Below are 23,546 nucleotides of genomic sequence, written 5' to 3'. Positions count from 1 at the left end.
CCCTCTTATGGAGCGTCTATACCGCAGTTTCTAACTAAGTCGCGCTGTCCACCGGACCCTCATGCTCTATCAAAATTCTTAATCCTGACGGTACCCTCTTATGGAGCGTCTATATCGCAGTTTCTATCTTACTACCGTGGTACCCCACTTGGCGTCTATACCACGGCTTCTAACTTACTACCGTTGTACCCCACTTGGCGTCTATACAACGGCTTCTAACTTACTACCGTTGTACCCCACTTGGCGTCTATACAACGGCTTCTAACTACGTCGCGTTGTCCACTTGGCACACACGCTCTAGAAATGCCTCACACCACCCGCACGATCTTCACACACATAACCCGCTCACATGCACACACTGGCTCTACTTTACTTTTTACTTCTGACTCATAAAATTAAACTCCAAAAATTACAACATTAACTTTTTTTTATTAAAATTTTCAGTCATTAGCTCGCAATTAAATCGTAACCCATTTTCACAACTAATAATTTAATTCTCAAAAAATCTACACTAAAAACCGATGCTTGAATTTATTCCAAATTATCCACGAGTTTAATACTCAACATTAAATAAAATTTTAGGAACAATATTGACGTAAAATTTTACTCCAATTTCAACTCGTAATTTTATTTCTTAAATTTTAAATAAATTCTTAAGAATAATTCTTTGTAAAATTCTAACTAAATTTTCTCAGACGTAATTCACACTGATAAATAGTTTTTATAAATAATTCCAATAATAATTTTAGTCTTCCATAGTTCAATATATAAATGACCACGTGGAATTTTTCGATTTATAAATAATTAATAAAACAATTTGTCTCAATATAAAATAAATTCACTAAAAATTATCCACGGTTAATTCGATCTCAATTGCGTCGAAACTCAGTAGCCGATTCTCAATAAATTATATTAAATAAATAATACTTTCTTGTAACAAATAATATTAATAAACGATAATTCAATTGTTATAATTTATAATAATAGTCCAGTTGTTAATATTGTAAATTGTTGCGTAGTAAAATTCACAAAGGAATTTGCGCGCTCAAAATGGACGCCGTTGTTCGTAGCTGCGTAGCACGTTTTGGACCTCGGGTACCGAATACTATGTCGTGTCGATTGGAACTTTCTCGATGTTCAGAATTTAATTAATAAAATAAATTTATTTAAACCAATCTAAGATATTAACAATTATCAATTGGCCAAATTAACAAATCAATTACTCACGACTTCCAAACCCAAGAGGTCTAGAACATTCTTCGGGTATAAGATCCCCAGGAAGAATGCTCACAATGATAACGAATAAGATTTAATTACTATTAATTAATTATTTAACAATTGAATTATCAAAATTTAGATTTAATAATGAGAAGTAGTAAAATTGATGAGCCGGGTATACGACCCCCTTGGCTCATCAAAAATGTGAAAGTCTCAGTACCTGGTTAAATTTGTGCTGAGGAAACTCTTTGCTCAAAACTGGTTTCCTTCTTGGACTTTTTGGCTAGCGATGTTACTGCGTTGGTCACTACACTACTTCTAACTCACCGCAGCTACGCGATCAGCCAAGAAACCTAAAATTTCCCCCACTTAATGCTAATGGGTCCCGAAGACCGAGACGCGCCAGTGCTGCGTCGAATAATTATCACGCGTGTGCGGTTTTACCGTCACAGGGTAAATTACCCTGTTACAGTGTGACCCTATAATGGGCGCAGCGATCAAATTCAAGAAAATTTTTTGAGTTATTGTGGTGAAATCAATCACGTGCTAATTGAAATATTACATTTTCATAATGTATTAATAATAATTGTTATCAAAACGGTCCAAACTGTAACATCTTATTCGAATTAGATTAAAATTTCTAAATTTAATACGTGTGTACAGAACAACGTTTGTCGTGTACGCTAGTTTATAAGTAAATTTGGATTTCTTAGATAAATTTTCACAATTTTTTTTCAATCTATCACGAAAGTTTTTTAATGGAAAAGACTCAATTAACGAAAGCAGCAGCATTAGTTATTTCATCGTTTGATGAAGTTATCATAATGTGTTTGAAATGGTAGAAAAACGTCGGTATCTGCTTTCAATTGATAAAATCAATAGCTGCCACATTTATTTTGGTAACTGCCTTGAAATACAATCTTACAACCACTTGGAAATCAGTACTGATTACCACGTTGAGTTATAAAATTCTCTTCATTTTGAAGATTTAATCATCATGATCATCGTGATAAATTGATGAAGATTTGCATGATGGCTCATAATCAGCAATACAATTAGTATTTATCCTATAAATACTAATTGTCTTTTGAAGGGACCTAGAAGACAACCTTACCTTGCTCTAATCTTCAACACCGCCTTCAAATGTCCCCGACTAAAAAAGAAAAAAAAAAAAAAAAAAAGGAGGAATTAAAAAGTATTAAAGTTAATGAAATTGAATTATTTTCAATACTTCTGAATATTTTTAAATTTTTTGAATTATTGTGTTATGGAGAATTAATACTATCAATCGTTTTTAATTTTTAACTTCCCGCTAAGAAAATCGAAGATTTTAAAAAATCGGGAAGTTATTGTTTTCACCCCGTTTTACGAAAATCGAGTTTTCATCGAATCTCGACGTTTCGAGGTCCTAGGAAGCTTCCCTGACTATTCCCGCGGTGGTGCCTGTATGTCTGTATGTTTGTGTGTGTGTGTGTGTGTGTGTGTGTGTGTGTGTGTGTGTGTGTTATCTTCGAGAGCTCGCATGATGCAGTTCCAGTTAGCGGAATTGAAGGCATTTTTGATGTCCAAGGCAGCCACTAAACAATACTTCTTTCTCCCACGTTCCAATCTCTTTCCAGCGTTTGCCTCCTTAGCTGTATCGACCTGTGTGTGTGTGTGTGTGTGTGTGTGTGTGTGTGTGTGTGTGTGTGTGTGTGTGTGTGTGTGTGGAAACCTCTTATAACTTTTGAACGGCTTGACCGATTTGATCGTGGTTGGTGCCATTCGAAAGGGCTTGACCAAACTTAGATTTTTTATACACTTTGGAACGATTCGGACTGTTAGATTTTGAGAAATCGCAAAAAAACTACAAAAAAAAATTTTTTCAAAAGTGGTTTTTTTGGAATAACTTTTAAACGGCTTTACCGATCAATTTCAAAAACTAATCAGCTCTTAACATCAAAAAACCACGTCGATCGCCGCGTCTGATCAAAATCGGTTGATTTGTTCGTGAGTTATCGTTGACGAAAGAAAACCGAAAAAAGTGTTTTTTCGGAATTACTGCGAAGTTTTCCGCTCTATCAATATAAACTTAAAAATTTTTCATGAAGTTTAAAAAACTGCGTTGAATGCCACCAACCGCGAGAAAATCGGTACATTTATTCAAAAGTTATTGCGATTTGAAAATTCAAAAAATAGTGTTTTATCAAAGTTCTATCAAGCTTCTGAGCTCAAAAGCATACAAAAGCTATTTTTTGAGCTCAGAGAGCTTAAAATAATACACAAATTGTATTTATAAGCTCGAAGAGCTCTAAAACGTCATAAGTGCAATTTTAAGCGTTTAGGTATAGAATTGGCGGGAAGTTGCAGGGATGGCCTTCAGGGTCAACCGTTTTCCTAATTTTTTTTTGTAACAAAGGTTATTTGGTAGCATTAAACGAATGAGTTATATTATATATTGAGCTAAACGAGGACCAAACTTTCGGTATACCTTTCGCTTTTTTTGTAACCATGGCTAGCTTTTATCTTAGAAAATATATCGAATCGTTGACCGGTCCTTACTACTGAACAATTTTAATAATGACAATGATGCAGATGATCCACTTCCAAACTTGGTTCTCCGTCCATTCTGCATCTAATTGGTGTAAATCTAAATGTGAATACCTTAGGTGTTCACGTCATACCTAAATTATTTAAATTAACACTGATACATACAACTAATCATTAAAAACCTGCATATTATTTGATTTTTCAGTCACTTTGAAATAAACGTAAATTAAAATAAAAATGATCTACTGTACATTGCAGAAACAAAATTAATTAAGAATATTGTTTTCATAAATTCATTGTGAAAAAATGAAGTTTTTGTACAATTCACTTTTGATGTTTGATTAAATTTTTCAAGGACATGAAATCATCTTGGCAGGTTCATTACAAATGACAAAAACGCATAGGCACATTGACTCTATAAAGAATTCATATGGTTGTCAAGCAGGTAAAAATTAGGAGAAAATTATGATAAAAACTTTTTATTGACAATTCATCGACCAATTGAAAAAGCTCTTGGCGCGTAACCAAAAGATTCGGATTCGATTTCCGGTCCGAGTTCTCCGAAATATGTTTTTCAGTTACTATGAAGTTCCCACTAAGTGGTTCTCCCTTTTCCTTTATTCTTTTATCTCCCCCTTTTCCAAATTTATCGTTAAATGATAAATTATCTTTTAAAATGGCTTCATAGTATTCAAGTGTAGATGGTGATACATAAATCTGTAATTATAAGATAATATCCTCTTAATTTTAAGTGAATATGTAATTTCTATTCTATTACTTGAATGACATGACAGTAAAATTCGACCACACTATTTGTTAGTGTTTTATCTTTGTTTCGGTATGTATTTTTTCACTGGTTAAACGTCTGTAATTAGTTAAAAAACAATCAAATATTGAAAGCATCGAGTTTTCATTTTTAAGCGTCAGTTGTTCATATATACATATCAAAATCACAGTCCTAGTAATAAAGAAGTAATATTTCTTCAAAAACCAAGATCATAATCTAATTACTGTTCTATCACTCGGTATATTGACTAAAGTCATAAAATCTTGATGCCTCACAGGGTGGACCTTATACATTTTCCTTGACATTACGAACGTCGACGACTACTCAGTTAATTAGACTCTCTTCCGATATCTGATCGACCACATACTGTACGTGTGTAACGAGCGTATCATTATTTTTTGAAACCTAAAACAGGTGGCACTCGGTGGCTGAGCCTGCGTATTAACAATAAAATAGCTGTGATAGAAAATTTAATTTAAATTAATATTCAATCCAATGCCCAAGCTCACTAATCTGGGGGCTCAATTAGAATTTCATAGGTGTCAGTATTACGCAGAGACATTGTCATGATAAATAAAAGATATTATATTTTATGAAAACAAACAAACGTTAAACGTGTTTAAGGACTTTCGGATTATACTTAAAGAATGTCTAAGATTCACGCAGATTTAAAATACGAGGTAGACACCCAGACTGATTGATTTTCTAGAGTTAATATGTCTATGTTACAACCACTTGAATCTTTGGTATTTAATGGAGTGTAAATCGCGTGTGTTTGGTTCACCACAAGTATCGTAAGATCCAGCTATCTTGCGTACACCGAACTTGATTTAATTTAAGTACTAGGATCAGTACCAAATATGTTAATTTTAGAAGTATAATAATTTATAGAATTACTATCAGTAGTTCAAAAAGTACTTGGCTAAGTTGCTCTAAGATATTTGCGGTCACTTTTGGCATGATTAACTTTCATTTGCTGATCAATACCAAGTCAAAAAGTAGTTGTAAGAATAATAACGGATGACAGCTGATATGGATCAATAGAATGCGCACAATAACTTTTTATACCTGGGTATTATACACAGAAAAAAAAATTTACTTGAATCAAGTAAATAATTTTGGAGAATTTTATCTTCTTGATTTGAGTAGAAAAATTCTTAAACTAAGGAATTTTTCTTGGCTTAATTAAATTTTACTTGATTAAAAAATTTTTTGTTTTGATTCAAGACAATGAAACTCTTCAAAATTATTTTCTTGGTTCAAGAATTTTCATCTTGATTCAAGTTAAATTCTTTTTCAGTTTAGTTATTTTTTATATACATACATTGTATATGCATAAAACATGAAAATTAGGCTTTAATTGACACGTGAACTAAAAGGTATGGCGTATTCATAAGATCTAGTACGCTGTTTACGCCCAGGAGTTGCCACGTGAATTTTCATTTCCGTTGAGATCATTGGTTAGTAATTTTTACTAAGTTTAATTTCCGCTAGAGCTGTAAAAGGAACAATCGGATTAAATGGGCATAGTAAAAATATAGGGTTAAATTATAATTTTTCATTGAACAATGACCTAATTATTCGAAAATTGATAAGATTATTTGAAGAAAAATTTTTACCAAACATTTCCACTTGAAGAAAAAAGAAAAAATCTAAAAACGGTTGACCCTGCAAGCCATTCCTATAACTTTCCGCTATGTACAAGCTTAAAACAGTTATAAAATTTATAATTACTTCTAATTGATCTTCGAGCTAAAAATTAGAGCTAATATATATTTTGAGCTTTTCGAGGTAGAAAAGTTAGTAGTTGTATGTCCTGATTGAAAAAAGTATTGAGACAAAGAAAAAAGTATTGGTTTTCTAGTCAATCCAATACTTTTCAATACTTTTTTCTTTGTCTCAATACTTTTTTTTATTCAGGGTGAGTAGAACACTATTTTGAATTGCAATATCTCTATAACGAATCAAGTAATATCAATGCAGCTTGCGGCATTTAATGTTGTTTTTTTTTTTTAAATACAATGAGATTACTTTTTCGTCAAATAACGATGTATCGTTGTTTTTTGAGGTTAAGAGCTGATTAAATTTTGGTATCATTCGGTAGAGTAGTTCCAAAATTATTAAAAAAAAAAAAAAAAAACATTCTTGGAATTTATCAAATTCATTCGATCGAATCAGTTCAAATATGCATGAAAATCTAAGTTTGGTAAGACCCTTTCAAATGCCGCAAACTGCGTTTAATTGATCAAAGCCATTCAAAAGTATTGAGAGGTATAAAAATAACCCCCTCCCTTACACACACACACCCATACATACGTACAGACATCAAGTAACATCTTCGGAGAATTAGTCAGAATATATTTCTAGGATCTCGAAACGTGGAGATTTGATGAGAACTCGATTTTCGAAAACCGAGGTCAGACCAATAACTTCATAATTTCTTTAAGATCATTGATTTCTACAGGAAAATTAAAATTATCCGCATTCTAGCATGAGCTTGAGCAAAATGTTCGTATCTACGGGTTAAGACATTTCTGCCCAACTATTAGAAATGGTGTTTATGAAATAATTAGCATATTTCTGAGCTTCAAAGACACCATTTCTTGCCAGCATGTATATTTTTGAGCTCTTTAAGCCCAAAAATAGCGAAAAATTCCGTAAATGGCATGCAAAGTAAAGCGTTTTTTTAAATTTTTTCCGTATTTCAGTAAATAAGTATCAAATAAATTAAATTTTCTCTGTAACTGAGCAATAGTCATTAATGTTATTAGCTCATGTATTCACAAATAAATAGTTCTGCATTAGTTTTCAAACTATTTTCAATTTTGTAGTAATCGCGTTCATTTGATATAAGTTTCAAAACTACTGACAAAGTTTACATTTAAAACATGCAGAGTCATTCTCAGATTGTTTTGTTTCAACTGTCACGCACTAAAAAAAAGAATTTATTGTCATAACAAAAGACAGGAATACGCGGTGAACCCCACATGCAGTCTATGAGGAAGCGGTCACGTCCCACCGCCTCCGAGTGACCTGCACCACCGACACTGATTATTCAAAAACATGGGCGGACCTGTTTAAGCCCCTCGTTACTGACAGATAACATACAAATGGGTACGACTACGTGGTAGCTGTGGTTAGGTACTTACATGCAATGAATCTTTGGACCCAAGGCCCAAGGGTTAATCTTAACATCGATCATTTTTTAAGGAGAAAGTGCGGGCGTCGTTACATGCGAGTATCTTCTTCTTAGAACAAGGTCTCCAGCCTCTTCAAAACCTTATTCGTGGTTGCTTGTTATGGTGAAAAAATATCAATGTGACATTTGAGTATTTTGTAAAAATACAAAAAAAGTAGTTAATTCTGCAGGCCACCTTTAAATCTTGCTGCTATCTTTGAGTTCAAAATGCTCAATAGTATACTTAAACGTTATTATTAAGCTCTTCAAGTGCAAAAAAATTTAATGTTCATGCACTTTTCGAGTTTTCGCCAAGTACAAAAAGTCAGTATAGATAATCAAGAATCGATTAGTTAAACGATATCGAAGTTATGTGGTAAAGACGCGAAAGAATTTCTTTTCGGTCTTTTTGAAGGCCGTACTAAAATTAATCGATTCGTCGTAGACACATACAAACACGCACGCACATTTTTTTTTTTTTTTTTTTTTTTTTTTTTGTAAATTACTACACGAGGTAGAAGGAACCCAAAATTGTTACACAGTGTTTATTAAAGTATAAAAGTTTGAAATGCGTATTGTTTAACATTTTTTTTTATCTTTTCAGAATATCATACAAAATCGATGCGTCAGTGACAGTGACGACGAGCCAGTGACAAAACAACCACGATTGAGTAGGAGACAACTCCGAGAACCTAGAAAAGAGACCCGTGGTTACTCTGGGTGGTCTAGACAATCAAGTTTTGCAAAACGTTTACTTTCACCGAAGCGTCTAAACCACGGAATCATTTCTAGTTGTTCTTCTGATACCGATATGTCCTCTGGTACTCACAATAACGATGAAGAATCTTATTTTGAGGTAAACATTTTTATTTTTTTTTTTCAATTTAATCTCGATCATTATCTACTAAATGTTTATCTTTGAGGTTTTCTGATAATTTTTAAAGATATCGACTGAGCAAATGATTTTATTTCATCATCAAAATATTAACGTGTAAAACCAACTTCATAAAACTCAGTTGTCTTCAACAAGTTTTTCGTTATTAAGGTCGTTGCTTCTCGAGATATCATTGTGCTATAGTCTTTTTCTCACTTACTGGTATGTCCTCTCTCATAGACTATCGCTTATTTGTTTTCTTATTACTCATTCATTAGTTCGAATATTTTACTAATACTTTGACAATACTTGAAAAGCTACGTGGATAAAAAATCCTATGAAAAATTACAATGGTAACATCGTAATCCAGGACTAGACTTTCAGTATGTTGATTTTTATGATGCTGCCGTCTACAGAATACAATTTGAATTATTGAAAATTACGATGTTATTTAGTAAATTTTTTTTCCGTAAGAGCAAGTGAATAAGAACGCATACTATATGTTTTAATAAAAGAGAGACAGAGTCCAGTAGTTTGCGACGCCACCACCGAAAGATGACCAACTACTGTATGGAGGGTCTTATTATGTGACTGAACAGAAAGTTTAGATAGTCCCTCTGATGACGTAAGGGGATAAACCTTGGGCTTGTGGCGGAGAGGACACCGGGTTCGATTCCTCGGTGATACAGAATTATTTTTTCGGTGACCTAAACTTCTTTTTCATTTGAGTGATAGAAATTTACGATGTTGCATCGTATAAATTATAACGTTAGAGTTCTGGTCCGGCACTACAATGTTCTATACTAAAAATTACAATATTTCCATCGTAATTTTTTGTACAATTTTTTTTCCGTGTATACAGCCAGAAATTTTTATAATTTTTCCAATTGATTTGAAGAATATATTTTTTGTTTTAGATAGGAACTAATTTCTAGTGAAGATAATATTATCCTTCAATGTGAAAGAAGAGAAAATTAAATAAAAGAATCAATTAAATGTTTATATATTTGCTATTAGTCTAGTCGAGAAGTTGATTTCTTGCGAAAAATAGAGCTCCTTCTTCTAAAAATATGGTCGATCGCTTAAACGATCTGGAATGGAATCTAGAAAAAGACTTTTTTTGGATTTTTTCTGGAGAAGAAAATTACAATTGTTATTAACAAAAAACTGTTAAAATTAGCCGTCCAACTTTTTGGCAAAATATCAAAAAGTATAAGTGATAGCTCAAATATAAAAAAAGATTCTGAAAGAGCAGAAAATTTTAGTAAAAAAGTTCTCAACTCCCGAAATTGTAGCTCCCATGTTTATAATTTTAATTAAGCGTTGAAAATCGGCTTTTGCGCGGCAGTTTCGGCATGCGCGCGCCGCCACTTTACTAGTGAGCGTAGTTTATAAATAATTTTTTTAAGCTATTAAATATTAATTAAAAAATTTGAAAAAATTCTGGTGTCATCTTGACACTTTAAGCAATATGATTCCGTGGTAATAGAAGTTGTATCACCATTTTTCATGAATCATATTGCTTAAAGTGTCAAGATGACACCAGAATTTTTTCAAATTTTTTAATTAATATTTAATAGCTTAAAAAAATTATTTTTCATCATTCCGAGGCCAAAAGTTCGATTTTCTTCTGTTTTCTTGCATGAAGAAAGTTACTCATTTCAGACTGCTCACAATTAGTGACAGTTTCAATTACTGTATTTTTTTGTTTTATTTTTCCTCTTATATAAACAGAATAATTAAATAAAATATAATAAAAATAATAAATGAAATAATATAATAAAAAATTAAAATTATTTATATAAATTTCAAGTTTTTTGTGATTTTTACGAGAATTTAATTAAAAATATCACTAAATAAACAAACTGGTGTATAAAGAAAATAAATAATGAGTTCATCAGAGTGTTCGTCTGAAGAATCCGAAGCTGAAGAAGTGTGACAAAATATTGCTGCGGAAGCTGCTGAAATTATCCAAAATTTAGCACCCTCAAAATCTGTGCAACGCTATAGAAATTGCTATGATCAATTTATCAGTTGGAAGGCTTCAAATCGTATTAATTTAATCAATGAAGATGTTTTATTAGTATATTTTAAAGATTTATTTAAAACGTTGGCACCCCCGACAATTTGGAGTCGCTGGTCGATGCTAAGAACCATGATTAGTATTAATCATAGCATCGAGATTAAAAATTACAATAGATTAAAGACACTAATTAAAAATAATGCTAAAGGTCATCGTCAGAAGAAGGCAAAAGTATTCTCATGGAATGAGATAAAGAAGTTCATCGATGAGGCACCAGATGATGGTTATTTAATTGAAAAAGTAAGTAACAATTATTACATACTAATTTTTGTGCCTAAAATCGTAATTTATGTACATATTTATTTATTTATTTATAACAAGATAGGTTTATTTACATGTATTTATAAAAACTTCATTCCAGGTTGTTGCGATTTTTGGTATTGCTGGAGCAATGAGAGGTGGAGAATTTCCTGAATTACGAGTACAAGACGTCGAAGATACCGGCAGTCAGCTGATTGTTACCATGTTGAAGACAAAAACAGACTATCCTCGCACTTTTGTAATTGGCCCGGAATACCGCAATAAAATTTTGCAGTACAAAGCTCTACGACCTAAGAACTCCAATACGGATAGGTTTTTTTTACACTTTCAGAAGGGTCGATGTGTACGTCAAGTCATCGGTAAAAATATATTCGGACAAGTCCCTAAAAAAATTGCTACATATTTGAATTTAGCCGAACCCGAGAAATATACCGGTCACAGTTTTCGGCGTATGTCAACAACGTTGTTGGCTGATTCTGGAGCTTCAATTCAACATCATCTACTTATCCAATAAATTCAACAGTTTTAAATAATACATCCAGAGCATCATCAGAAGATATATCATCACCACTTGAAATGGATCATGATTTGGTAATGGACTATTTCAATGATGATTTCTCAGCTCCAATCGAGAAAAAAAAGACTGAGCACTCAAAATCCTCTTCAAAACCTGTCCAACCGAATACTCACTCTCCCAATAGTAAACTGTTTGATGCGAAGCGGAGGAAAAAAATTTCTCTAAAGAATGATGACATCCAAAATATTTTAAAAAGTATTCCGGAAAATGCAAATATCAAATTTTTAAATTGTAAATTTGAATTTCATTTTCACTATCATGAAGACAAAGAAAATTAATTACTATTTGATTGCATTAAATTCAATTTTATTTACTGTTTTGATAATTAAGTTCCACTAATTATTGTATCAATTATAATATTCAATGTTTCAAATGTTCAATATACATCCTATTCTCTTTACTAATAAGTATTATTATTTGAAGTATAATTATGTGAATAGTTTAAAATGTTCATATTACTATTGAAAATTATTAACTTTTTTTGTTTTGTCTGGAAGGTTGATTTTTGTTTTTTTTTTAATTTATTTTAAAAATTAAAAAAATTGTTTTTTTACGACTGGCGGAGCCCCCCCCCCCCCAACACCCCGCAGGGGCTTTGCACCGTTTTTGAGTAATTAATTTTCGAAATTGCATCTTTTACACGTAGAGGTATAGAGAGATGGTAAAGTTAGTATGAAATCTTCCGTACCACTCGAGTGGGCCAAAGATTTCATACTAAATTTATCATCTCTCTATACTGCTACGTGTAAAAGATGCAATTTCAAAAATTAATTACTCAAAAACCGTTCGGTCAATTGATCTGAAATCTTGGTAGTGAATTATTAATATATTTATCTTTCAATAAAAAAAATTTCATAATTTTCTGTTGAAATGCCTATCACGTTACAACTACCTTAATTAACAGTGGAGTAAGAAAAAAAACACGGACTAGGCTACAATCAGTATCAACTCAACTTACTAAGTATTTATCGTTATTAAATGATATATTTAATAATTCAATAATTTATATAGTTAATTGTTCTAATGTTTAATAGTTAATTTTTCATAATTGGTTTTATAAAATATGTTATTATTTCCAAAAATAAAAAATTTGTTGAATTATTTTTGTTTGTTTTGAATAAAAAAATATTATTCGATGATTATTCTGTCAAGTAAGCCAAAAACACCTTTTTTATCACTTAGGATCAAAAAGGTACTTTTTTTATCACTTTAGATCAAAAGAGTACTTTTTTTTATCACTTTGGATCAAAAGGGTACTTTTTTAGAAATTCGGATCAAAAGGGCACTTTTTCTAAATTCAACTAATAATAACATTGAGAATTATAAAGTTTTTTTCATAAAAATTAAATTACGCCTTTATCACCACGAGCAATATGCATGAGAATAAAAAAAAATTTATAGTTTAAAGTAAACAGTTTTTTATTTGTATTGAAAAAAACTAAAAAATAAAAAGATACCCTTTTGAAAATCAGCTCCTCATTTGTTTTAATAAACTAACTTTCCGATGAGCTAGAAACTCAAAAGTTTGTACACACCTTAGAATTAGACTTCAATGCAATTTTTACTGACAACAACCGACACCCACCTACGCAGTCGACACACACTCAAACAATCAGACTTCTAATAATTTACGTTTTTATTTCAGACTATTGATTCATATTTATGATCGAGATTTCTCATTTAAATATTTAACTTCCCTCAAAATTTTAAATTAAAAAACAAAAAGCAATTATTGAAAGAAAAACAAAATTTTCAATATACTACATTTTTAAGTGAACTAAAAAGTATAAAACAATTTCATCTATATCCAAATAAAGATCTATAAGTGTATAAAGATAGTCTTTAACGATCTATTTCATATAATATGGATACTGAACAAATAGCCATTGTGCGGATGTATCCATTAGAAACTTACCTGTCAATAATGAAAAGTATTGACAGGCTTATCTATGGTTCTTTAAATTTTTCCCAAATCATTTTTCGTTAATATATTTCCATCTTTTTTTTATCTCACGCACCGTTAGGCGCTTCTCTTTCTCGCATACTATTGCTATTATTCTCTTATGGAGCACGTACTTTAGGTTGTCCTGACTTTTTTAAATTTTAATTTTTTAGTTATTTGAAAATAGCTAAAAATGTATCTTTGTGATTTCAGGATGATTTAGAAGAGCTTTGTGGAACAGAAGAGAAACAAAAAAATTTCAAAAGGCCTGAAACAATTCCAGATTTTTCATCTAGTGATCAAGGTACAGAAGGTGACATTGAAGAAGGTGAAGTGTCTGATGACGAAATGGCACCTACCTTAAATCCAGCCATGATTGACGTATCCGAAGTAGATGGGCCATCTCATGATTTAGTTAAAAATCCAAAAATTCTTCAAGATTCAGCAAAGCGGCGTAAAATTTTTGATGAAAGTTCGTCTTTTAATACATCTGATCGTAAATCGAAAAATTGTGCAACATTTTACTTCAAACATCGTGACACTGATTCAGAAGTTGATAGAACTTACGATAATGACTATGATCAGAATGATTCTTCTGAAGGAGAATGGACATATACGGCATCACCTATAAAAACTTCTGCGATTGAGCCAAGCGTATATATTGAAGGACCTGCAATTGAACAAGTTGAGCATGTCGAATATGAAAATCATCCTAAGACGATTTCTGAAAACGAAAAAATCGATAGTTGTGATAGTGATGATGAAACTAAAAAAGATATCCGAAAGTTGATATTAGAAGTGGAAAAACTTGTCAGTGAGGAAGGTCAAAAAGAAATTTCAAAAAATTTACCACCACTTATTTTCGACAAATATAGTCAAAACAATTATAGGGCTAAATATGCTAGAATCAAGGAATGGCTCAGAGTTAACTCCCATCATGATACCGAGGAAATTTCTTCACTGCAGGTAAAATTTTTAATTTTCTTTTTTTTTCAGTCAAACTCGAAGTTGAAAAATAGTTTACTTGTGATAAAAAAATTTTTTCAACTTCCCGCTATAAAAATTAATAATTTTTTAAAAGTACAAACTTATTATTTTTATCCCGGTGTGTGTGTGTGTGTGTGTGTGTGTGTGTGTGTGTGTGTGTGTGTGTGTGTGTGTGTGTGTGTGTGTGTGTGTGTGTGTGTGCTCGATAGATCTTGAGAAATCTCAAAAATAAAATTTTCAAAAAAATTCTTTTTTCGAATAACTATTAAACTGCTATAGCGATCTCTTTCAACATCTAATAAACTCTAAATCTCACAAAACAATGTAGATTGCTGCATTAAAATCGATTGATTCGTTTAAGAGATTTCGCTGTTGAAAAAATTCGAAAAAAGTGTTTTTTCACATAACTTCGAACTATCGCAATTTAAAATTATCAATAAAAGATTTTGCCGATACAATTTTAAGATTTTCGAGCTCCAAAATTTATCAAAGTCGTATTTGTGATAGCCTAGTTAATAAGTGAATTTCTTTCGAAAAATAGTTAGAATTATAACGAAAATATGAGCAATAGCTCATTTGATGCGGAATCAAATTTTGAGAAAGATGTATTTTTAATTTTTTTCGGAGGTCAAAATTTAAATTTGTCATTAGTTTATTTATTTGCAGGTCGTTGTTTTTTTAATTTTTTGTTAAGTTTATAAACAGTTAAATTACGAATGAAAAAAAAATTTTTTTTTGTAATCTAATCTAGTTAGAACATTTGGAGCTTGAAAATATGGATGGCCTGCATAGTGTCAATCATTTTTCAAATTTTTTTTTTTTCATTTCGCAAAGTTAAAATTGATCACTTATGTTTTCAGAATTGGCAGCCTTTAGATAGTTGTGATGCAAGTGGTGAATATACAACAGGAGAATCAGATGTAGAAAAACAATCCGATTCTTCTGATGATTTACAAAGCAGCGTCGTTACTTATCGTCAATATGAAAAACTTGATTGTACAGCACTTTCAATATCTCAAGAAATCTTTAACGATACTGATCAAACTTTAGTGAATGAAATAAGCAATCCAATTGGGCCAGAAGAAGCTAGCACTCCAAAAGTTATGATGCGTTCCAAGGCGAAATCAAATGGACCACGACCATGGAGTGTATCTTGTGTTTTCGATCAACTAAATTCAACAAATGATTCTACAATATCACAATTTTCTATTTCTGAGACTGCTTTACATCAGCTGGTAGCTTCTCCACCAACCAAATCTGCTTCTTTGGATGCTTCGTAAGTTTTTTTCTTCTTCTTTTGGAATATCTAACTATGAGCCCGAAGCGGGAATCAAGTTGAAATTTCTTAAAAATTAATTCGTATTATAATTACAGGGACTCTCACAAAGTTTTTAAAAATTCAACATCAACCCTTTTGGAAGAATCTAGTCGTTCAATTCGGAATAGTTTATCACGAAAAAAGAAATCAAAATTGAGGAAGAAAAATTTGGTAAGATTATGATATTTTTGGTTTTGGAATTATATTTTGATTATCTGTTAAATAGTTAACAACATTATGAATTATTGGGAACATTGTTGCAATAATATAATGATGAATATCTCATTCGTAATCGACTTTAACTATTCACAATCTGATTAAACTCATTTTAATTATTGTCTTCTTTCCTTTCTGAAAGCAAACAATTTATTTGAAAGATGTCTGTAGGCATGATCGGGCATTTAAGCAATGTAAATATGAAAAGCTGAACTTTCAGTACATTCTTAATCGATGTTTATGTATAAAATGATTTTTTGGGAAAATCTTCTATGTAATTAATAATTATAGAACAGAACATTTAATTTTAACATGTAAGCTATAGGGTAAAAGACCTCATTAGTGGCGGGGATCCCATTACTGACACGTTCTTTGATTTTGGTATTTATTCAATTAATGAAATCATTAATTTCTATTATGAATATATTATTTCTAATCTTTAAGACCTTTAAATCAAAAAAATTTTCAATTTTTATTCCAAGTAGAACATTTTTTCATTGAAAGAAAAATCGCCACTAATAGGGGTTAACGGTGCCACTAATGGGGTCTTTTACCTTAGTAAATGTTTAATAAACACAGATTTTACATAATCTCGCTGAACCTACTCAATATATAAAAAATGAAAAACTTTTATCTATACCAATTGCGTTGATGCATTAAATAGAAAAAATTTTTACTTTTAAAATCATGAGTATAAAAGTGAGTTAACGATAGTCCGTCAGAGAGATAATGCTAATAAGTGAGAAAGTACACGAAGAGAAAAGAATAGAACTTATTCCTATGTAGAATGGTAACCATTACCATGTTACATAGTAACGGAAATTTTTGTGAGAACCCTGTGTAAATTTGTAAATAAAAATCTTAGAAATTGTCATAAAAATATGAACAATCACTCATTCGATGCGGAATTAAATTCTGAAAATAATGTTGTTGTTTTTTTATTTTTTTGATGAAAATTTTAATTTTTTATTAACAAAAAACATAACCAAAATAAAAAATCTCAGTTTTTCGTAAATAACTAAATAACTAGTGATGATATCAAAAATCGGAAAAAGATCCTTAAAGAGGAGAAAATTTCTGAAAAAAGTCTCGACTCCCGGAACTCTAGCTTGAAAAACAATAAGTTTTATTTAATGTTGAAAATAGGGTTCCGCGCAATTGCCGTTGTATTTTAGTTGTATTTAGCATCGGCGCGGCCGTGTGGCAAAAGTCGCGCGGAACTCTATTTTTAACATTAAATAAAAATTATTGTTTTTCAAGCTAGAATTCCGGGAGTCGAGACTTTTTTCAGAAATTTCTTCCTCTTTAAGGATCTTTTTTCCGATTTTTGATATCACCAATAGTTATTGAGTTATTTACGAAAAACTGAGATTTTTTATTTTGGTCATGCTTTTTGTTAATAACAAATTGAAATTTTCATCAAAAAAATAAAAAAACAACATTATTTTCAGAATTTAATTCCGCATCGAATGGGTGATTGTTCATATTTTTATCACAATTTCTAAGATTTTTATAAGCGAATTTACACAGGGTTCTCACAAAAATTTTCGTTACTATGTAACATAATAATGGTTACCATTCTAACATAGGAATGCGTTCTATTCTTTTCTCTCCGTGTAAGCTGTCGCATAAACTGTATACATTGTTACTAGAAGGACTGACATTTACAAAAATTAATTTATTTTGTAAGTTTTATCTTTATGTGTATCTAATCATTTTACAACAATCGGTTGAATAACAAGGCGAGCTTAAAAATTTTTTTTCTTTAGCTATACTTTTTTGTATGCTAATTTTGATGAAAAACAAGCTAATTACATTGTATTTATATAGAAAAATTTTAATTATAGTATGTTTTTAGACAAGTTTAACTTTTTATAAAAGGATGTATGTGTAAATAAATTTTTGTCGTACGGTTTCTCAAAAACGAATTAACCGATTGAATTCTTAGACACGCCATTCGAAAGGGTTTATCAAAATTTAGACCTGATTAGATTTGAGAGTTAAATCCATCGAGCCATTCCGAAGAAATTAAAATAAAAAACCAAAAAAAAAAAAAAATTAGGAAAACGGTTGACCGTAAAGACCATCCCTGCAACTTCCCGCTTATTTCATACTTAAGCGCTCAAAAACTGTATTTATTACTTTTTTGAGCTCTTCGAGCTCAAAAGTATAATTTCTCGTATCATTTTGAGCTCTCGAGCTCAAAAATCTGCTAGAAGTTGAATAAAACACTATTTTTTGAATTTTTAAACCGCAATAACTTTTGAATGAATGGATCGATTTTTACGTGGTTGATGGCATTTAACGCAGTTTTTAAAGCCGCATTAAGAACTTTGAAGCTTAAATTTATCGAACAAGGAATTTCAAAGTAATTCCCAAAAAACTATTTTTTCGTTAACGATTACTCACGAACGAATTAACCGATTTCGACCGGGCTGGCGGCAATCAACGTGGTTTTTTTATGTTAAGAGCTGATTAGTTTTTGGAATCGATCGGTTGAGCCATTTGAAAGTTATTTCAAAGTATATACAAAATCTAAGTTTGGTCAAGCCCTTTCGAATGGCACCAACCACGATCAAATCGGTCAAGCCGTTTAAAAGTTATAAGAGGTTTACATACATACACACACACACTCACACACACACACACACACACACACATACATACATACATACAGACGTACGGACATCATCGCGGAAACATTCGGGGAAGCTTCCTAGGACCCCAAAACGTCAACATCCGTTGAAAACTCAATTTTCGAAAAACGGGGTGAAACCAATAACTTCCCGATTTTTGAAAATTTTAAATTTTCTTAGCGGGAAGTTAAAAATGGATTTTTATGTTTTTTTAAAATAACTTTAAAGTGTGCAGAAAATCATAATAAAAGAATGTAAACATTTTTTTTTGCTTAAAACACTGCGTCGAATGCATTTTCGAAAATGAAAATCGAACGACGCATTCAAAAGTTATAGTTGTTTAAAAATTCACAAAATTTTGTTTTTCGGTATTTTTATAAGATATCTTCGAGATTTATCAACCAATCAATATGAACCTATACATTTTCTTCTTGTACTGTAAAAACTGCGTTGAATGCTTTTTTAAAAAAGAAAATCGAACGACGCATTCAAAAGTTATAGTTGTTTAATAAATAGATTTTGAGCTCGAAGAGCTCAAAATGTGAAAAACGGTGCTTTGAGCTTGGAAAGCTCAAATATTAACCAAAAAACACATTTTAAGGCGCTTCAAATTCAAACTTAGCGAGAAGTTCTAGGGTTGGCCTGCATGGTCAACCGATCTCCAGATTTTTTCTTAGTAATTCAAGTTTTTTCTCGACAATTGTAATTAATAATTTAGAATTAAACGTTTTTCCATACATTTTTTTTCACATTAATTAGCATATTCTATTAATTTCTTTTCATTTGCTTCAACATCAATATCATTTATTTAAATATAAATTGTTACACATAAAATACTCCGTAAAATATTTAAAATCATCCCTATTATGGATTTTAATGAAATACTGTTCTTTGCATTCGCTTCAAACTGGTATTTTAATGAATTAAAATAAATGTGGCCAGGAGATAAACGCCCGGACCCTGACGTTTTTCATATACAACATAAAAAATCGGTTAATTACAACAATTCACTGCGTGGATCTTTTTTCATACCAAACAACTCGAGCAAAAGATATTAAAATTGATGCGAATAGAAATTGATTCTGAATAAATTACAAAACTATTATGTGCCAGGAGACGAGTATTTTTAGTGTTTGCACCGGGATTTTGTTTCGTACTTCATCGCTAAGACTGAATAAAAGAGTTAAGGTAAAATTTACCCTGTCACGTTCTAGCATTGTCAGCAGTACTTCGGAAACTAATCAAACAATAAAATCCTGATTAAAACTACTGGTTAACAAAAAAAAAAAAAAAAAAAAAAACTAAAATTAGCACTATAAATAAGTCTTGTTGCTTGAATAATTTCTGCCAATGTTGGACTGTGTTAATGCCAGCTTTTTACGCACTTAAGATAGATAATTTCTCAACATTTGAAGTATTAAATATTTTTCAAATTCAAAATGAGCCAGGGGAATAGACTGATGCTTCAAGTCATAGTGTGCTACATTGAATTCAAAAAAGTGTTATAAATTGAAATAAAACTAAAATTCATAAACTTGCTGCACTGAATAAAGTATTTAAGATTTTAACGAAATGGAGAATTCTAAAAATTTTATAGCTTCAAAAAAATTCTAGTGTTTATCGTTTGTTATAAAAATGATTAATTTTCTTAATTAACTGATATTTATAAAAATCAAATATGTTAGATAGTATTTGATATGCTTGCAATTATGCGAAGTTAGCCGCTTTTTGTAGAATGACTCATAAAATGAAGCAATCTATTATAATATTATTTTTCATTTTTTTTTTTTTTACAGAGTCGTAGAAGTGAATCCAGTTCAGATGGAGTAAATTCTGGTGCAAGCGATTCTAGTGGAACCCATCATAACCGCTCTGTACAAAAAGTCACCGAAGAACGAACGCGCTTCAAGAAACCAGATTGTCATCGTTGTTTGGTGTCACTAATAACACATGGTTCTACACTATCATGTCATTTGCATAATGATGGTAATAATGTTAAAAGTTTTGTGGGTTATCCATCACCATCAATAGAATTAACTTGTTGCACACCTGATCCATCATCCGGGGGTACAGAAGATATTTGCCCTACAGATCATGATACTTCACTTAATATTTTGATGAATAGACATGAAGTCAATAGCCCAACCAATGGTGATAGTGATGCTGAGAAAAATAGCTTAGGCAACAATTCGTTTTCCGAACAAGCTTGGGATAGTTATCAAGAAAAATACATGAGTGAACCATACAGCGAAACTGCTGATGTAGAAACAGCTCGCAAACTTCTTGATTTTGGTGACGACTATCGTAATTATTTAGATAGCCAGTCTGATTGTGCCTCTAGCTTAAGTGCTGTAAGATCGTATTCACCACCACTTATTACCAATCGTATTTATTCTGTAAGTAATTATAAGAAAATATGGTTGATTATTTACAAAAAGATTATAATCATGTTTTATTAAATTTATCTTTTCATTTTCAGAATATTTCAACTATATCATCAAATGATAGTGATAGTGAAAGTGAAGGGTGTCGTCATGTTTTAGAAAAGTCGTATAGAAAATTAATGGTCATGGAAAATCATCTAACTCGCAATAATATTAATATGAAGACAATAAAAGATCATGTAAGTAGTAATGATAAAGTTTATTTTTTACACCACTTGCAAAAACTTTTAGTTTTAATTTCTGTAACAGGTGATCTAATGTTTTCAAAAAATATATTACCTTTCTTTTTTTATTTAAACATCATGGACAGAAGTAATGAGAATTACCGACTGCCGATGAGAATTAGACATAACCCTAGCAGTTTTGTAAATGCCGAAAAAATGTCGCAACTATACAGTATTAATGTGGTATTTTTTCATCATTTTTTCGGTTGTTTTGGTCAGTTTTTTTATCGAAACATTACGGTACATTTACCGTAAAAATGCGAATAATTTACGCTCAAAATGCGGAATATTTACGCTCAAAATGCGATACATTTACGCTAAAATATTTACGCTGAAAATGCGGCATATTTATGGTAATAAGGCGGTAAAATGACTGTATTAAAACCATATTAAAAAAATGGTGTAAAATTAAATAATGCTCAGACTGGGATTCGAACCTAGAATCTCCTGAGGACATGTCGGCTACTCTACCATTTGAGCTACCCGGCCTATACTATATTTTCTTTTTGCTAATCCTATATACATTAAGCCACACCGTCCATCTGATGATAAGCATATTTAAAATTAAATAATATAATTATATATGTGAAACAATATAACTTTTCGATTTTAGAAAATTTGCAATTTTCTAAGTGAGAAATTAAAAATTAGAATATATTTACTTAACATATGTATTCTTTTATATTCATTACCACTAAATACCTAATTAAAAAATAATATTCTACATAGTATTTATTCAAAAACAGTATTTGTTTTTGCAAAGTATAGCGATGAAGAATAAAAAGCGAAATTGGAAATTTTTCATTTTATTCATTTCTAACATAGAAGTGAACTAAAAATAAAACCAAATCTTTAATAATTGTCCATTATGTCAGAAAATATTCGGAAAAATTACTGTATTATTACGGTAATTATTTGGAATTTTTTGGGTAAAATTTGGGCATTAATGCGGTAATTGTATAGTATATTTTTGGTAACTGTACAGCATAAGTGCAGTACATATACTGGATAACTACAGTATAAAAACTGGCCAAAACAACTATAGTTTAACCGCATTATTACCGAATTATAACGGTAAATATACGGAATTAGCATAAATGCCGAAAAATTACAGTATTTTTACGGCATTCTTAAAACCGCGAGGGAAGTAAATGAGAAAAATGAGAAAAGTCCCATAATCTATTTGATAGAAGATTTATTGCTTTCTTCATGCAGGCATAACATATCTGAAATCATTTTGAGATATGCATTTGAAAAGATAATTTGGAATACCAATAATTGACTGAATTTCGCTTTCTTTAAGAGTCGGTCCCAGCTATTGCAGCTTCGTGAATTTCTTTTAAACAAAGAAAAATTTTAGAAAAAACTCTGCTACTCAATAGATTATTAAAATGTTTATTTTCTATCAGAGGGTTTTTTACGAAATTTTCATTTGTTTAAGAACAATTCATGAATCTGCAATAGCTTTGCTGTTGCAAATGCGACAAAGATATAGTACGATTTCTCTCGATGAGTGTAAGGATAGAAAAAGATTGGACCCGTTGTTGAAAGATTCCAAAATGCTTATAGTGATTAACTTTAATTATATAATAGGAGTACAATTTTCAGATGCAGTGATCTCATTGTGTGATAAAATAGATAACATTACAAGTTTTGATGTATAGAATTTTGCATTATACTATATTTTCGCGATGATTGACAATAAGTGTTTAACCCTTCGTTGGTCGCGCTATGAGCGAATCGCCGCCTAACAACTACTCAACCTGATATAGAGACTCGCTATAGTGCGAGCGAGAAACTAAAAAAGACGTGACCAACGAAGGGTTAAGCGATTAAACATGTGATGTATTTTAACCCGAGTAACGCCGGGTTTCGCTGCTAGTAAAATCATAAATCATAACTAAAAAGGATTTCAATCTACCATTTTTTTTTATTATTAATGAAATTCATAAAATTACAAAGACAAAACAAAAAAGTCATTTGGTATTTGAAATGGAAGAAGATTTCTCGGAGTTACTATAAAATTACAAAGCCGTAAAAACAAATGCAATAGTAAAATTTCATCAAATATTGACAAATCTGTAGGTCATTTTCTGTCTAGGAAAATAAAAAGATATGACAGTTGAAGCTTATTTAACAAGCTTTCAGATGCGATTTACAGAAATTGGATAAGTTATAGTATTGAAAGTTGTTTCGAGAAGAACCTGTAAAAGTTGGATTTTTTCCAACTTACGAAAATTGAGAATTTTTGTCATTTCTAATCTAACCGATT

At 31.0% G+C, this 23,546-nt stretch overlaps 1 protein-coding gene across 4 annotated transcripts in view; it reads left to right on the top strand.

The window, feature by feature from the left end:
- Window positions 1–23,546, top strand: part of LOC123264286 — a 90,617-nt gene that overhangs the window by 26,070 nt on the left and 41,001 nt on the right. For all 4 annotated transcript variants that reach the window (XM_044727509.1, XM_044727510.1, XM_044727506.1 and 1 more), the window contains 6 exons: window positions 8,317–8,568; window positions 13,663–14,415; window positions 15,297–15,712; window positions 15,811–15,925; window positions 20,403–21,002; window positions 21,086–21,229. In XM_044727509.1, the coding sequence (XP_044583444.1) occupies window positions 8,317–8,568; window positions 13,663–14,415; window positions 15,297–15,712; window positions 15,811–15,925; window positions 20,403–21,002; window positions 21,086–21,229 (2,280 nt within the window). The remainder of the gene's footprint in view (window positions 1–8,316; window positions 8,569–13,662; window positions 14,416–15,296; window positions 15,713–15,810; window positions 15,926–20,402; window positions 21,003–21,085; window positions 21,230–23,546) is intronic.

The sequence above is a fragment of the Cotesia glomerata genome, linkage group LG4 (genome assembly GCF_020080835.1).
Source record: "Cotesia glomerata isolate CgM1 linkage group LG4, MPM_Cglom_v2.3, whole genome shotgun sequence".
Taxonomy (NCBI): Eukaryota; Metazoa; Arthropoda; class Insecta; order Hymenoptera; family Braconidae; genus Cotesia; species Cotesia glomerata.
The sequence above is the reverse complement of the archived record's forward strand: the minus strand, read 5'-3'. Positions and strand labels throughout refer to the sequence as shown.